This window comes from Cervus canadensis, chromosome 2, assembly GCF_019320065.1.
Source record: "Cervus canadensis isolate Bull #8, Minnesota chromosome 2, ASM1932006v1, whole genome shotgun sequence".
Lineage (NCBI taxonomy): Eukaryota > Metazoa > Chordata > Mammalia > Artiodactyla > Cervidae > Cervus > Cervus canadensis.
This window is the reverse complement of record NC_057387.1, coordinates 32,971,150-32,985,788: the sequence shown is the minus strand read 5'-3', so window position 1 is coordinate 32,985,788 and position 14,639 is coordinate 32,971,150. Positions and strand designations below refer to the sequence as shown.

General features: G+C 57.9%; 2 protein-coding genes across 12 annotated transcripts in view; one reads left to right on the top strand and one right to left on the bottom strand.

Annotated features, from left to right (window-relative positions):
• CELSR2 (cadherin EGF LAG seven-pass G-type receptor 2) overlaps positions 1-10,116 on the top strand; it is a 26,940-nt gene extending 16,824 nt beyond the window's left edge. Inside the window, exons 16-34 of one of the 4 annotated variants that reach the window (XM_043460435.1) lie at positions 409-503; positions 744-953; positions 1,396-1,579; positions 1,674-1,802; positions 1,890-2,070; positions 2,454-2,621; positions 2,721-2,847; positions 2,967-3,167; positions 3,480-3,654; positions 3,985-4,097; positions 4,248-4,327; positions 4,415-4,541; positions 4,653-4,775; positions 5,370-5,497; positions 5,732-5,820; positions 5,934-6,128; positions 6,263-6,433; positions 6,556-6,790; positions 10,029-10,116. In XM_043460435.1, the coding sequence (XP_043316370.1) occupies positions 409-503; positions 744-953; positions 1,396-1,579; positions 1,674-1,802; positions 1,890-2,070; positions 2,454-2,621; positions 2,721-2,847; positions 2,967-3,167; positions 3,480-3,654; positions 3,985-4,097; positions 4,248-4,327; positions 4,415-4,541; positions 4,653-4,775; positions 5,370-5,497; positions 5,732-5,820; positions 5,934-6,128; positions 6,263-6,433; positions 6,556-6,790; positions 10,029-10,068 (2,771 nt within the window). In that variant the 3' untranslated portion in view covers positions 10,069-10,116. Of the gene's footprint in view, positions 1-408; positions 504-743; positions 954-1,395; positions 1,580-1,673; positions 1,803-1,889; positions 2,071-2,453; positions 2,622-2,720; positions 2,848-2,966; positions 3,168-3,479; positions 3,655-3,984; positions 4,098-4,247; positions 4,328-4,414; positions 4,542-4,652; positions 4,776-5,369; positions 5,498-5,731; positions 5,821-5,933; positions 6,129-6,262; positions 6,434-6,555; positions 6,791-7,085; positions 8,809-10,028 lie in introns of those variants that run through there. The other 3 variants (XM_043460436.1, XM_043460438.1, XM_043460437.1) reach the window with 3 other exon arrangements.
• On the bottom strand, positions 8,810-14,639 carry PSRC1 (proline and serine rich coiled-coil 1). 8 transcript variants are annotated; one of them, XR_006268047.1, is made up of 9 exons: positions 14,518-14,639; positions 14,158-14,212; positions 14,009-14,066; positions 13,139-13,580; positions 12,677-12,791; positions 12,331-12,579; positions 11,897-11,990; positions 10,299-10,410; positions 8,810-10,209 (listed from the first exon to the last, which is right to left on the bottom strand). XR_006268047.1 is itself a non-coding variant. In XM_043460442.1 (8 exons), the coding sequence occupies exons 2-8, from the start codon at positions 14,171-14,173 to the stop codon at positions 10,404-10,406; spliced, it is 981 nt and encodes a 326-aa protein (XP_043316377.1). In that variant the 5' UTR covers positions 14,174-14,264; positions 14,518-14,639; the 3' UTR covers positions 8,810-10,403. The 8 variants fall into 8 exon arrangements, 7 of the variants coding, with proteins under 7 accessions (XP_043316377.1, XP_043316374.1, XP_043316379.1 ...); XM_043460442.1 differs by having other exon boundaries at positions 8,810-10,410; positions 14,158-14,264; XM_043460439.1 differs by having other exon boundaries at positions 8,810-10,410.

Genomic DNA, 14,639 nt, shown 5'->3' with positions numbered 1-14,639 from the left:
TCAGCTCACCACCTCGTACTGGAGTTATGCCACTAGAGAGATGGCCTGGGGAGCAGGGGACATGGGGTGCTGTCCCAGGGGAGCTGCAGGATGCAGGCTGGCGCTGGCCCTTGCCCTGACCACGAGCAGAGATCAGAAACAGAGTGTGTGTGGCAGAAAGTTCAAGGTGGGGGCCGGAGCAGGGCAGCCGGGTCCGGGGGCTCAGGGAGGCCACAGGCCCCGCACTCCTAGCCCTCCTGTGTGTGGATCTCGCGGAGGTTTTGGCTCTGGTGTTTCACACACGCTGGGGTACCGGACAGCAGGGCCCTTGTCTGCTGGTCTCCTGTCTCTGGTCCATGGGGGCTGGCCCCCAGCAGAACTCAGCGAGGTCTCTCCCTGAGGCCTGCCCTCCTGGCTGCCTTCCCCCAGGGACTGCCGTGCGCCACTGTGACGAGCACAGAGGGTGGCTTCCCCCAAACCTCTTCAACTGCACGTCGGTCACCTTCTCAGAGCTGAAGGGATTTGTAAGTGAACCTTCTCCTCTCCATCTCCTTGCCCCTCACCCTGTCTTCACCCAGGATGACTTGCCCACCTCCCCAGTTTTGAGAAAGGGGACTCCGACAACTCTAGCTCCTGCCTCCGGGGGCCCCTGCCCAGAGCTGTCTCTCCCCTTCCCGAGTCCTTGAACTCTGGAGTTCCAGTTCTGCCCTCTGGGAACCTCGCTGTCCCCTCTGTGCTGACCCCCCTGCCTGTCTTGGTTCCAGGCTGAGCGGCTGCAGAGAAACGAGTCAGGCCTGGACTCGGGGCGCTCCCAGCGGCTGGCCCTACTCCTGCGCAATGCTACCCAACACACAGCTGGCTACTTTGGCAGCGACGTCAAGGTGGCCTACCAGCTGGCCACGCGGCTGCTGGCCCACGAGAGCGCCCAGCGAGGCTTTGGGCTGTCCGCCACCCAGGACGTGCACTTCACCGAGGTGGGGCTCAGAGTGGGCAGGGAAGGCGGGTGGGAGGAGGTCATGGTGAGTGAGCCGGCTCCTGGTAACCTCGGGGCAGAGTGGGGGGCACTCCCCTCCCTGCTTTTAGGGAGCTCCCGGCCAGCATGAGGCCTCCATGAGACCCCCTGAGCCGTGGCCCAGCACATGGGTCACTTAGAGCACCTCTTCCCGACCCTTCTCAAAGCAGGGTACCCATAGAGAATAATGTTTGTATGAGGACCCGGTCTGACCAGGCTCGCCAGAGGAGGGGCCCTGCCCACTAGGCCAGGACAGGGAGGGACCCGCATCACATAATCGTGTGGGCACGGGCATAGGCCCTGGGAAGTTGTTAGAGACAGAGGAGGAAGGATTAGCAGGCGGGGCATGGTGGGGACAAGGAGTGAGCTGTGGGCACAGCCTGCTGTGACCGTGCCCACCCTAGAATCTGCTGCGCGTGGGCAGCGCCCTCCTGGATGCAGCCAACAAGCGGCACTGGGAGCTGATCCAGCAGACGGAGGGCGGCACCGCCTGGCTGCTGCAGCACTATGAGGCCTATGCCAGCGCCCTGGCCCAGAACATGCGGCACACCTACCTGAGCCCCTTCACCATCGTCACGCCCAACATTGGTGAGGCTGCCTGTCAGGCTGGAGAGGGTGTGTGCAGGGCCATGCCGGGGGCCTGCCCCCCTCACTTAGGGTCTGACCTCTGCCCTCTTCCTAGTCATCTCTGTCGTTCGCTTGGACAAGGGGAACTTCGCTGGGGCCAAGCTGCCCCGCTATGAGGCGCTGCGTGGGGAGCGGCCCCCAGACCTGGAGACAACGGTCATTCTGCCTGAGTCTGTCTTCAGAGGTCAGTGGGGGCCGAGGGGTGGGTCGGGGGGCCAGGCTGGGGTGTCTGTGAAGGACCTGGCTGAGGAGACAGTGTCCCCGATCCCAGAAACGCCCCCTGTGGTCAGACCCGCGGGCCCCGGAGAGCCCCAGGAGCCGGAGGAGCTGGCTCGGCGGCAGCGGCGGCACCCGGAGCTGAGCCAGGGTGAGGCGGTGGCCAGCGTCATCATCTACCGCACCCTGGCCGGGCTGCTGCCCCATAACTACGACCCAGACAAGCGCAGCCTGAGGTGAGCAGCCAGGGAGACAAGGGTGGGTGGGGGTGCCGGTCAGTGGGTGAGCCACAGAGAGGGACCAGGGGTCGGCGGCATCTCAGAGTGATGAGAAGGGTCCTCCAGTCACGCAGGGCTTCCCAGGTGGTACTAGTGGTAAAGAACCCACCTGCTAATGCAGGAGATGTAAGAGATGTGGGTTCGATCCCTGGGTTGAGAAGATCCTCTGGAGGAGGGCATGGCAACCCACTCCGGTAGTCTTGCCTGGAGAATCCCATGGACAGAGGAGCCTGGCGGGCTACAGTCCATAAGGTCGTACAGTCAGGCACGACTAAAGCGACTTAGTATGTGTGCATGCCACTCACGCAAATACCGTGGTGACTGTGTGCCTGCCTGCCCAGAGTTCCCAAACGCCCCGTCATCAACACACCCGTGGTGAGCATCAGCGTCCATGACGACGAGGAGCTCCTGCCCCGTGCTTTGGACAAACCAATCACGGTGCAGTTCCGGCTGCTGGAGACCGAGGAGCGCACCAAACCCATCTGTGTCTTCTGGAACCACTCGATCCTGTGAGCCTGCACTGCCCTGTGCCCCAGGGCTGGGGGCAGAGCCCCCAGGCCCTAGTGCACCCCACCCTCCTGTCTCCTGACCCTGCCTCCCTCACACAGGGTCAGTGGCACTGGTGGCTGGTCAGCCCGAGGCTGCGAAGTCGTCTTCCGCAACGAGAGCCACGTCAGCTGCCAGTGCAACCACATGACGAGCTTCGCCGTGCTCATGGACGTGTCTCGGCGCGAGGTTGGGCCCGCAGGGCTGGGGGTGGATGGCCGCAGGGCTGGGGGTGGGAGCCCAGGGCTCTGAACTGGGTGCTCAGATCTAATCTAATCCCCCTGGCTCTCTGCCACCCACCCCTGCAGAATGGGGAGATCCTACCACTGAAGACGCTGACATACGTGGCCCTCGGGGTCACCCTGGCCGCCCTCCTGCTCACTTTCCTCTTCCTTGCTGTCCTGCGCGCCCTGCGCTCCAACCAGCACGGCATCCGACGGAACCTGACGGCTGCCCTGGGCCTGGCTCAGCTGGTCTTCCTCCTGGGAATCAACCAGGCTGACCTCCCTGTAAGATGTTCCTCCCCAACAGAAGCCTTCCCCAGGGTCCCCGACTCTCATGATCCCATGTCAGTCTTCCCCAGCGTTCCCCTCAATCCCTGCTTCTGCAGCCATGAGGGGTAAAGAGCCAGCCTGGGGCCTAGCACATGGCTTCCACCGCTCCAGCTCCCCCTGGCTCCCCAGCACACCCTAGAGGTACCTTCCTATGGCCCAGCCTCCCCCCGGGAGCGGCATCCAGCACCCAGGCTCTCCTCTCCAGCCTGGTGAGAGCAGAGCCCACACCCTGGGTGTGGCCTGGCCCTGACCGGGCCTGGCCCTCAGTTTGCCTGCACAGTCATTGCCATCCTGCTGCACTTCCTGTATCTCTGCACCTTCTCCTGGGCGCTGCTGGAGGCCTTGCACCTGTACCGGGCGCTCACCGAGGTGCGCGACGTCAATGCCGGCCCCATGCGATTCTACTACATGCTGGGCTGGGGCGTGCCCGCCTTCATCACAGGTACCCCCCACCCCAGCCCGGGTCTTGAGGGTCTACATCCCTAGGGCCTCGGCGCACCTTTATGCCACCTTCTCCCACATACATCCCAGGCCCGGAGGCCGCACATCCCTATGCCCCAGGCCGAGTTCTCCACAAGCGTCCCTCTGGTTTAACTCGGTGCCTGGGAGCCCCACCCAGGGAGAGGGTCCCCCAGGCCAGAGAGGATGGCATGGACAGAGGGTGGACAGAACCCTTCCTCCCCTGCACCTGGCCCTTGGAGCCCACCAGACCACTTGACTGATTCCCAAGTCCCTTGACCACCCTTCCCGGCTGCTGTCACCGCACTCCCAGGTCTAGCCGTGGGCCTGGACCCGGAGGGCTATGGGAACCCCGACTTCTGCTGGCTCTCCATCTACGACACACTCATATGGAGTTTCACCGGCCCTGTGGCCTTTGCGGTCTCGGTAAGTGCTAGAGAGTGCCTGGGGGTGGGGTGGAGCAGGCTAAGTGTGACCTCCGGCTCCCCTTTAGGAATGCTGGAGGCCTCCGGGGGCTGGGATGGAAGCCGTCTGTGTCCTGACGATCCCCCCTCACACCCCCTCCTCCCCTGACAGATGAGTGTCTTCCTGTACATCCTGGCGGCCCGGGCCTCCTGTGCTGCCCAGCGGCAGGGCTTTGAGAAGAAAGGCCCTGTGTGAGTATGGGGTGGGCGTGCCTGGGCGGTGGATGGGCACCGGTACGGGAGGCCTCGCAGCCAGACTCACAGCCCACCTGTCCCCAGCTCGGGCCTGCGGCCCTCCTTCGCTGTCCTGCTGCTGCTGAGTGCCACGTGGCTGCTGGCACTGCTGTCCGTCAACAGTGACACCCTCCTCTTCCACTACCTCTTCGCTGCTTCCAATTGTGTCCAGGTACCGGCCCGGCCCATGCCCTGGGGGAGGCCACTGGAATTGAGTGTGGGGGGAAGCTTGACTAGGAGGTACCTTAGTCAGCACTTACAGTTGCTGCTTCTTGCCTGTCAGGGCCCCTTCATCTTCCTCTCCTACGTGGTGCTTAGCAAGGAGGTCCGGAAAGCACTCAAGTTCGCCTGCAGCCGCAAGCCCAGCCCTGACCCTGCGCTGACCACCAAGTCCACCCTGACATCGGTGAGGGAGCCGGGGGTCCAGGAGGTGGAGGGGTCGTGCGGAGTATGAGGCTGGGGAGAGGCAGGAGGCCCAAGGAGCCCCTTCTCTGTGCTTTTTGTCCCACTTTTTCTCCATCCTTACATCCTTTCCTGAAAGGAGGAAGGGTGGTGAGATGGTATGTGTGTGTGTCCGGGGAAGAAGGGGCACGGTTGGGGGTGCAGGAGGGGATGCTGAGTTGAGAGGGATGGAAGTGGAGCATAGGAGAAAATGGCCAAGACAGGTGATCAGTCATAAATGCCCCACCCCTGAGAGCCCTTGTGTGTCCTGGTAAATCTGTGTCTCCCAGGATGCTCTCAGGAGAGCAATCTTTTCCTGACGAGCCCTTAGACAGCCAAGTCCAGGGTATTTGGGGTACATAGAACTGGCATAGCTACAGCAGAGCTACAACCACTACTAGGCCCTGAAATAGGGGCAGCAGAGACATAGTTCCTCTCTCTTCATCCTTGGTACATGGTGGGTAGAATTTAGGGCAAGCTCCCTCAGCCCTTCCATTTCCCAGCCTGGGGCCACCCCATCCCACTCCCCAGCGTACTGACCTATCTGTTCCCCACTTAGTCCTACAACTGCCCCAGCCCCTACGGGGACGGAAGGCTGTACCAGCCCTACGGAGACTCAGCCGGCTCCCTGCACAGTGCCAGCCGCTCGGGCAAGAGTCAGCCTAGCTACATCCCCTTCCTGCTGAGGTGAGGTCTGGCGGGGCGGCGGGCTGGGGAGAGAGGAAGGGCACCAGGCCTGCTAGACCCAGGCCAGGCGGCTAGGAGTTGGGTAGCACGCTCCGTGGTTGACGCGGTGGCAGCTTGAACCTAGAAGTGCTGAGGGACATGGGACAGGAACGGGAGAAAACCCAGGACAGACAAGAGAATGGGACACAGGGTGAGGAGCCAGGCTGATGCCTCCAGTGTGTCTTGTCTTCTTAGGGAGGAGTCCACACTGAACCCTGGCCAAGGGCCCCCTGGCCTGGGGGACCCCGGTGGCCTGTTCCTGGAAGGTCAAAACCAGCAGCATGGTGAGGATGGAACCTCCTGATGGCCAGTGGCGGGTGGAGGCCCAGCCACCCAGCTTTTACTGAGGGTGGGTGGCGGCGGATGGGCTGTCCGTGATCTCTCCCCCACCTGCTAGATCCAGACACAGACTCCGACAGTGACCTGTCCCTGGAGGATGACCAGAGCGGCTCCTATGCATCTACCCACTCATCAGATAGCGAGGAGGAGGAAGAGGAAGCGGAGAGGGAGGCAGCCTTCCCTGGAGACCCGGGCTGGGACAGCCTGCTGGGGCCTGGGGCCGAGAGACTGCCCCTGCACAGCACCCCCAAGGGTGGGCCAGGGCAGGGCTGTGGCCTCTGGAGGCAGCGGGAGGGCAGAGGGGCTGGGATTCCTGGGAGGTGAGACTAGGGTGGCGATTCTCCTGACTGCCTTCTCTGGGCCTTATCTACTTCCTCTGTCCACCAGAGGGGGGCCTGGGGCCCGGGAAGGTCCCCTGGCCAGGAGACTTTGGGACCACAGCAAAGGAAGGTGGTGGTAACGGGGCCTCTGAGGAGCGACCACGAGAGAATGGAGATGCCCTGACTTGGGACGGGTCCCTGGGCCCCCTTCCAGGCCCTTCTGCCCAGCCTCACAAAGGTGAGTGGGGTATGCACAGCTGCGTGCTCCCCATCAACAGCGCCCCGCACCTCACACCAGCCTGCGGCCAGTGGGCGTGCTCCTTCCACCTGCCCCTCATGGTGCCCACCTCTGGCCCACAGGTATCCTCAAGAAGAAGTGTCTGCCCACCATCAGTGAGAAGAGCAGCCTCCTCCGGCTACCCCCCGAGCAAGGCACCACGTCTTCCCGGGGCTCCTCAGCCAGCGAGGGCAGCCGGGGTGGGCTCCCACCCCGCCCTCCCCCCCGGCAGAGCCTCCAGGAGCAGCTGAATGGGGTCATGCCAATTGCCATGAGCATCAAGGCAGGCACGGTGGATGAGGACTCGTCAGGCTCCGAGTGAGTGTGGCTGGGCGGGCGGATCAGGGTGCAGCCCCGCAGAGACCCTGCCTCCAGACCTCCCTCAGGCCACCCTGGCTGGCAGCAGACTGTGGTCCGGGGCCCTTCAGGCCATGTGCCCACAGACATGGTGCCCCGTGGGGTCGGCCAGCCCAGCATCGGGTAGAGTGGGGGAGGGCAGGGAGCTGGGGTTGCTTTTCTGTTTCCTTCTTCGGGGAAAGCTTCTCCCTGTCTCCTCTGCTCTGACTAACCCTCTGTCTGCCTTGTCTGTCACTTTGCTTTCCTGCCCCTCCAGATTTCTCTTCTTTAACTTCCTGCATTAACCCTGGGCCGTGGTTCCTACACCCCGAGGCTCCCTTACCTTCCCCAGCTGCACTCATGCCCCCACTCCTGTCTTGTGCTTTATCCTGCCTCTGCTCCCCCGCCTGCCTGCCTGCAGCAGCGACGAAACGTCCATCTGAGGAGCCTGGGCCTTGCCGGGAGGGGCACCCACCCCACCCCAGGCCATCTAGTGCCAACTCCCTTCCCCATCATCCCCCTCACTGCACTTTGGACCCCTGGGGCCAACATCTCCAAGACAAAGTTTTTCAGAAAAGAGGAAAAAAAAAAAAAAGAAATTTAAAAAAGGATCTCCACTCTTCATGACTTCAGGGATTAATTTTTTTTATACGCTGGACACTGACTCCCCTTTCCCTCCCCTAAGAGGCTAGGACCCCCCAGGATGCTCTCCCAGCCTCTCCTCAGTTTCCCATCTGCTGTGCCTCTGGGAGGAGAGGGGCTCTTGGGGGGCCTGCCCCTCGTCTGCCATCACCAAAAGGAAAGGACGAAGCCACACGCACCCAGGGCGTCGTGCCCTGCGGGCTGCACCGGCTGGGCCTCAGCGCGGCAAGGGTGGCAGGACGGAGGGCGCTCCTCACCCTGCCTGTGCTGCCACCTCCAGGAACTGCAAAAGCCCTGTCCGGAGAGGGGGCAGAAGGACTCAGCGCCCCCGGACCCCCAAATGCTGCATGAACACATTCTGAGGGGTACCCGTGCCCCTGGGTGGCGGCCGGGCCACCCCCGCCCCTCTCCTTTCCCTGGACTCCGGCCACGTGCTGCAGCCCGGGCGTTTGCTCAGTTCGCTGACCCAAAAGTGCTTCATTTCCCTGCCTGCCCCGTGCTGGGGAAGGCCAGTCACGTGTTAAGTTGCGCTTCTTTGCTATTGTGTGGGTGGGACAGGGAGGAGGAAGACTGGCGGGAGTCGGGTTGCCCCCTGCCGTCTCCAGCCCAGGTCTGGAGTCCGGGATCCCGTGTCCACTCTCCCTCCTCCGGGACCAGACAAACCCCACTGACCTGCTGTGGCCTCTGAGACATGTTCTATTTTTATCTCCTTCTTGGAATTGGCTCTCTTCTTCAAAAGACCAAGTCCTGTTCCTTTTTCTCCCCCTCACCACCCAGCTCCCTGCGAAGAGAGAGTTAATATATATTTTTTATTTATTTGCTTGTTGTGTTGGGATGGGTTCAGTCCCAGGGGGTCTGACGTGGCCATCACAGGTTGGGTGTGTACCCAGCAGTCCTGGCAAGGGGGCCTAAGGCCCTTGTCCTTGCTCCAGGCTGTCATCTCCCCACCTCTCCTCTTCCTCCTTGGTTTTGCCAGCTGCTATTCATTGGAGTCACCATTTACACTAAACATGTATTCCAGACTTGTCACCGACTTTCCTCTGGAGCAGGTGGCTAGAAAAAGAGGCTCTGAGTAGAGAAAATATTCCTATTTCTCATTTGTAAGGCTCTTCTCTGGCTTTTCTGCCATGGATTCTCCCCCCTGGCCTCTCCCCTCAGCAATTCCTGCAAAAGGTTAAAAACTTAACTGGTTTTTACTACTGATGACTTGACCTAAAAAAATACAAAGATGCTGGATGCTAACTTGATACTAACCATCTGACTGTACAGTTTGATTGTTACTGTAAATATGGTAGCATTTTGTGTTTTGTTTTTTCATTTCTCCATACTACTGAATAAACTAGTTCTGTGCGGGCTGAGCACGGTCAGTGTGTCCTCCTGTGTGCGGCCCTGTCCTTCCAGAGGGGATAGGCCTGGTCTCTGGAAAACAAGAGCAGGCAGGGCCCTGGGAGGGCCCAGGTCAGGGGACTCAGATATACTCTATCGACACTCGCAGCAGTGACCCCCGAGTAGCCTCATCAGTACTGAGCCCATGTCCTGGTATTTCCAAGGAAGATGTGACCAATAGCAGGGGAAGTATGCTTTTCACCAGGACAGGAGGGCCTTGTATGGCTGGAGAGGCTGCACAGAGCAGGCAGGATTCCAGCTAAGTCCTGTTCTGGGAGCAGGATTCAGGAGGTAGGGAAGGCTGAGTTAAGAGGCTGCTGGGAATTCAAAGGTGCTCAGTGACTAGGTACCTCCTGATTTCACTCCTCTGGTCCGTCTTGTGTTTCTCCGCATCGGAAATAAAGCAACTGTTCATACTCTAGCCAGCTGTGTACTCTGCCACATCACTTGTGTTCCCAAGTTGTGTGTGTTTTCGATCTGTTCAACAGACTAGATAGGGAGTTCACATGGGGGCCACAGAGGGGAGCTGTTTAGAACACAAACACTGGAACCAGACTGCGTGACTTAATCTCTCTGAGCCTTAGTTTCCCTGCCTGCAAAATGAGGATAATGGCGTCTGCCTAATTGAGCTTTTATGAGAATTAAATGAGTTAACACATGTAAGTGCTTTGAACAGTTCACAGTGCTTAGTAAGAGGCCAACAAACCTTGGCTTCCCTCCTTGGTGCTGCCGGGTTGGGGGGGTAGGTAAGAGTGCCACAAAGAGAAAAAACAGAAAGCCTGACCAAGAGGGAAGGAAGTGAGCAGGTAGCAAAGGAGAAGGGCAGCTGCTGGGGGGCATGGGGGCAGCTCCTCCCCAGCTGACGCAGCCTCCTTAACCCTGCAATGTTGCTTAAGCAGATTTGCAGTGGGATTGGAAGAGCCATTAACCTTTAACCAAACCCCAGACTGACCTAAAGGGCAAAAGGAACACGTCTTGTCCTCTTTGGCCACCAGGTGGCAACAACACATGGGTCTGCTGCTTATTTTACCTCTGAGGATCCACAGGACCTGGCCCACACCCAGGCCATACAAACAGGCCATCTGCTGGCCACACCTAAGTGCGTGCCTGGACTTGCTTCTGTCAGACACCAGTGTAGGACGCAGTTGGGATGCACACCTGATGTTTTCTTGCCTCTGCCAAATTTCTCCAGAGCTGAATACTCAGTGTCTGTCTCCACACCCCCTCCCTGAACTCAACGCTCAGAAGCCCAGAGGCTGCAGGAGTTGCTGCAAGAGGCTCAGGAAAGATGACGTGTGCTGGTGACACATGGTGAATGAACCTGACGGTCAGCCATAAGAAGGAAGAAGCCATGGTGGGGGTGGTGGCTGGCCCTGGGAACGAGGGGAAGGGCCTGTTAGTGCCTCAGAAGGAGGCCTATGGATGTGTAAACCTGGGGGGCAGGGCACCAGCTGGAACTCACTCCCTTTATCCAGCTGCCTGCAGGCTTCCTTAAGTCAGGGCCTGGCCTCCAAGGAGGAAAGTCCTCTCAAAACTCACAAGGAATTGAGCTGGTTCCGGTTGCAAGTCAACGGCTGTGAGAAAAGGGAGACCCGTAGTTAAATCTGTTAAACCTTCTGTCATTCATTTTCAATAAACGAATGAAATCCTCCACCATGTACAACTCACAACACGAGGCACAGCACAAGTTTATAAACCCTGGTGCCAGCCCTCTAGTAGGGGAAAGAAAAGAACACCAACAATTCTAAAGATGCGAGGCACAGCATGATGAGGTGATCAGGTATCTTCTAACTGAGACAGCCAGCAAACCTGAACACCAGAGTACCCACCCAAGGGCTCCCTCATCCTTGAAGTACAGCAGACAAGATGCTCAACTCCCAGGCAGCTCTCTTCTCGTACCAGGAAAAGACACCCACATTTAGGATACAAATAATTTACCAAGACCCTGGTTTGATAGCCTCACATACTGTGAATTAAACTATACTTAAGTTGATCTGGACCCACTAATAACATAAGAAGCCTGGAAATGCCTGGGAAGAGGCAGCCTATTCCCACTGAATGCCAGCAAGGGGGCTACTCATTGCCTGATGAGCTGGAATCTCAAGGCCCTCGGGCCTATTCAGACCCCTGCCTGGGAAACCCATCCCGGCTCCCTCATTGAAATTACATAGGAGTTTACTCCAAATCTGTTAGAAACTGGAGGAGTATTTACTTCCACATGTACACAGAATATAAAAATATATGCATTTTATTTTAGAAAAAAATGCAGACCAACGGAGTAAGCTTATTATAAACTGGCCCATTAGAAGTCACAGAATCCACAGGAAACAAGTTCTGGAGACCAGATGCCTGCCTCTGCCTCTCCAAACAGGCCTGAGTCCAGGAGAGGATGTGATTCTGGAGGACTGCTCCTTGGAGAGCAGGGAGGTTGGCCACAGAGGCCATTCACATGTAAATGTCCAGTGAACCGAAGCCGGGGAGAAAATCAGACTTTGGACCAGGATACAAGAGTGGGGTGAATAAGGACAAACACTCTCCAGCATTTCTTATTTTCTCTGTGTGAACTTCACCACTGCGAGGCAACCTCTTTTCCCTAACTAGTGTCAACTCAGAGAGTTTGATTCCCCTCCAGCTCAACCCTAATCCACCGCATCTCCCACAGTCTCTAGTCCTGAAGCACCAGTTGGGGTGGCAGCTCTTTCTTCTATCCCTGGGCCAGATCTGCTATCAGGCCTGCCTCCAAAGAGAAGGCTTGGGAAACCAAACAGAGGTGAGTCCAGGCAGTGGCTATAGTGGTTTGCTACTGAATTCTTGCTTGCTGTCCTGATCTCTTTACCTAAGGAGACAGAAGGAGGAACTGCTTTAAACTGCCCTTCTTTCACATGCCCATCTGTCATGAGCTGAATGCAAGTTCCTCAGGGTTGGCAGCAATGGGACTCCGTGCCCCTCGAGGCTCCCCTCCTCATGCCCATCTTGCCTCATGGGATTTGGGGCTGAAGGGCAAAACAGCCTGGAAGCCCAGATGATAAGGAAGAAAGAGACAGCATCTCACTGTCTTACCTGGTAGGTCCTGGGATAGCAACTTTCCTGGGAGGCTGCAGATTGCTGCGACCAGCACCAGAGATGGGAAGATTTGGTCGTTGAGAAACAGGAACTTGATGGGAGTCAACAAAAGACATGAGTTAGCAGAGAGTTCAAGTGACCTTCTCAAAAAGAAATAGTGTTGTCAAGGCAGAGTGAGTCTGGGATAGTGCCTTTCTTCCTCAAGGTAAAAAACACAAGGTATTCGAAAACCAAGGCTTGAACGCTTTGCTCAGGCCCACATCCTCTCCTTAACGCTGTCTCCCATCTCCAGACAGAGCTGTAATGAGGGTGGGAGAGTCGCTGTGACCAACTGGGAGAGTGCATGCATGCTGGGCAAGGGTAAATATCATTCCTCCTGATTTCTTATTCTTTTTTTGAAGATTTCTCATTCTGTGTCTGTTCTTCCTCACCTCTGTGCCCTGCCGCACTTGGTCTTGGAAGTCCTTTCCGAGCTGACAGGGAATCTGAAGGAGGGGCACCTTTGCTGGCTGGGACACTCCGGCTGGTGAGTGGCATCCTGCTGCCAGGCCTGGGAACAGCTGAGGGAACAGGCAGTCGACTGGAAGGTTTAGCAGCTGTTCCCTGGGGCCGAGACAGGCGCTGAGAGTTGCCGGTAGAAGGCTGTGGGGCCAAGACTGGTCTGACAGGGGTAGGTGGACCTGGTGAGAGGAGTGGAGGAATTTCAGGGTTCACACCACATCCTCCCCACTCCCTACACCCCACCCACCCACAGCTTCCCTGCCCAGGTCTTCTCACTTGCTGTTGCTCTCCCACTGGGCCCGGCTTTTCCCCGGACCGGAGGAGTTGATCGGGCAAGAGGAGAAGACGCTGGGCTTTTGGAGGCAGGGAACAGATTGCATGTGGGCGACTCCTGAAACACACAGAGGGAGAAAAAGGACTAGAGTGGAAAAAGAATCTGTTCTGCTGGCTGACTCAGGGACAGAGGTGGAGAGTTTCCTAGATCCCAGGAAGAAGAGAAGTTAGCTGCCAACAACAGCAGCATCACCACCACCGCCATTTATTGAGAGCTTATTACAGACATTACAGAGCTTATACACAGATGCTGTGGTACGTGCCTTGCTTCTGGCACCTCGTTTAATTCCAACAATTCTACAAGGTAGAATTTGACTATCTCCATCTTACCAACAAGGAAAATGCCTGTACTGGGTCATGCACAGTGTCGGAGGCACACATCTAAGCCAAGCCCTCTCAACTCACCCTCTTCACGCTGGAAGGTTTCTTTCCAGACGTTGCTCGAAGAGCCCTGACGGACCCCTTCCTATCGCTGCTCCGGAGTCGGGGTGTCAGGCTGCTTGGAGAGGGGGTGCTCCGAGCCAAAGAGCTCACGGTCGGCAGCAGGTCTCGGACAGGACTGTCCTTGAGCACGAAGGTCTCCCGCCGAGGGCTGGGCTTCACCCTTCGAGGCCCTGAGCCCTCGCCTGTGTTCTCCCGCTCCTGCAGGGCACACTGCTCCAGCTGAGCGGCCAGCCGGTTGGCTTCATGGAGGATTTCTTCCAGCTTCTCTGGACTGAGGGGGCCTAAGCTGAGCCTCAGACCCTGGGGGGTGGGGGCCACTGCATTTGGGTCACTTCGATGGGAGAGGCCTCGTCGGACGGGTTTCTCCGGAGTCACCAACACTGCTACATCTTCTTCCTCTCGACTGAGACAGAAAACAAACCAGGCATCATGCCCACAGGAGAAAACTGCAAGGGGGACTGGGCAAAACCCCCACAGCAGAGTCAAGAACACAACTGCAAACCCTGAAGCCCATACTGGCCGTGAGATCTAAGTGATGAAACACCTGGTTCTACAAGGCCTTCTGCGCTTACTGACATTGGAAATTATGCCAGGGTGAAGATGCCACAAATCCACTTACCCTTCTTCTTAACACCCTGAAATCTCATTCCAGCTTATCACTCCCCACATCCCCAGCAGTGTTGCAGGGCCCTAGTCACCCAGCCACCCAGAAGACCCAGTGCACCCAACCTTGCTAAATTACCAATCCAGACCCGAGGCCAATAATTCAGCAGTAAGGGGTTAGAAACAACCATTGTGAGAAAAAATTAAACAGGATAAAGAGTCTACTACCTGTCTGATGGTGACAGACCCCCAAAGTCCAAGGTCTCATCCGCTATAAACTTTACGTCTGTAGGGGAGGAAAGAAGGAATGTCAGCTTTGGGTCCCCAACATGGCTCTCAATCACAGGGTCCCATTCTTCCCTCCAGTGTTTCCTTACCTTCTAAATCTTCCATGTTCCAGACAACAGGAAAGAGTCAGCTTAGACACCCGAGCTGGAGAGAGAACACCTTTCCTCACGTCTCCATCCTGCCCAAGGCCTCCCAGCTAGACTCCGGGTGCAAGCCAAGGGTTGGGAATAATCGTGAAGGTAAAGCAAGCGTTCCCGCAGTAGGACTTGCCCCTGTAAACTACCTTTGCTACCACCCGGGCATGTACGGGCAGAAGGTCCCGCACTCCATCTCGCTCCACACACTGGCCCCCTGCCCACTGCGACCCAACCTCCTCTCGCTGGAGCGGTCTATGCGCCCCATCTTCCTCCCCGCCACCATTCTCCGGGTTCTTCCTCTCCCCAAGGCACCTTTCTACTCCCCGCAGCACCGCATCCACACCACTTCTACAGGCCACGCTCCGTTTTCAGTTTCCGAGCCGCCTCACCTCCCGTGGAAGGTGCCTTCCTTCCACAATCTAGTCCCGGGAATC

Coding starts and splice junctions, on each gene's coding strand:
- PSRC1 (XM_043460442.1), bottom strand. Junction 13,581..14,008: donor GGTCTGTCACCATCAGACAG/GTAGTAGACTCT, acceptor TTTCTGTCTCAG/TCGAGAGGAAGAAGATGTAG. Junction 12,792..13,138: donor AACCTTCCAGCGTGAAGAGG/GTGAGTTGAGAG, acceptor TGTGTGTTTCAG/GAGTCGCCCACATGCAATCT.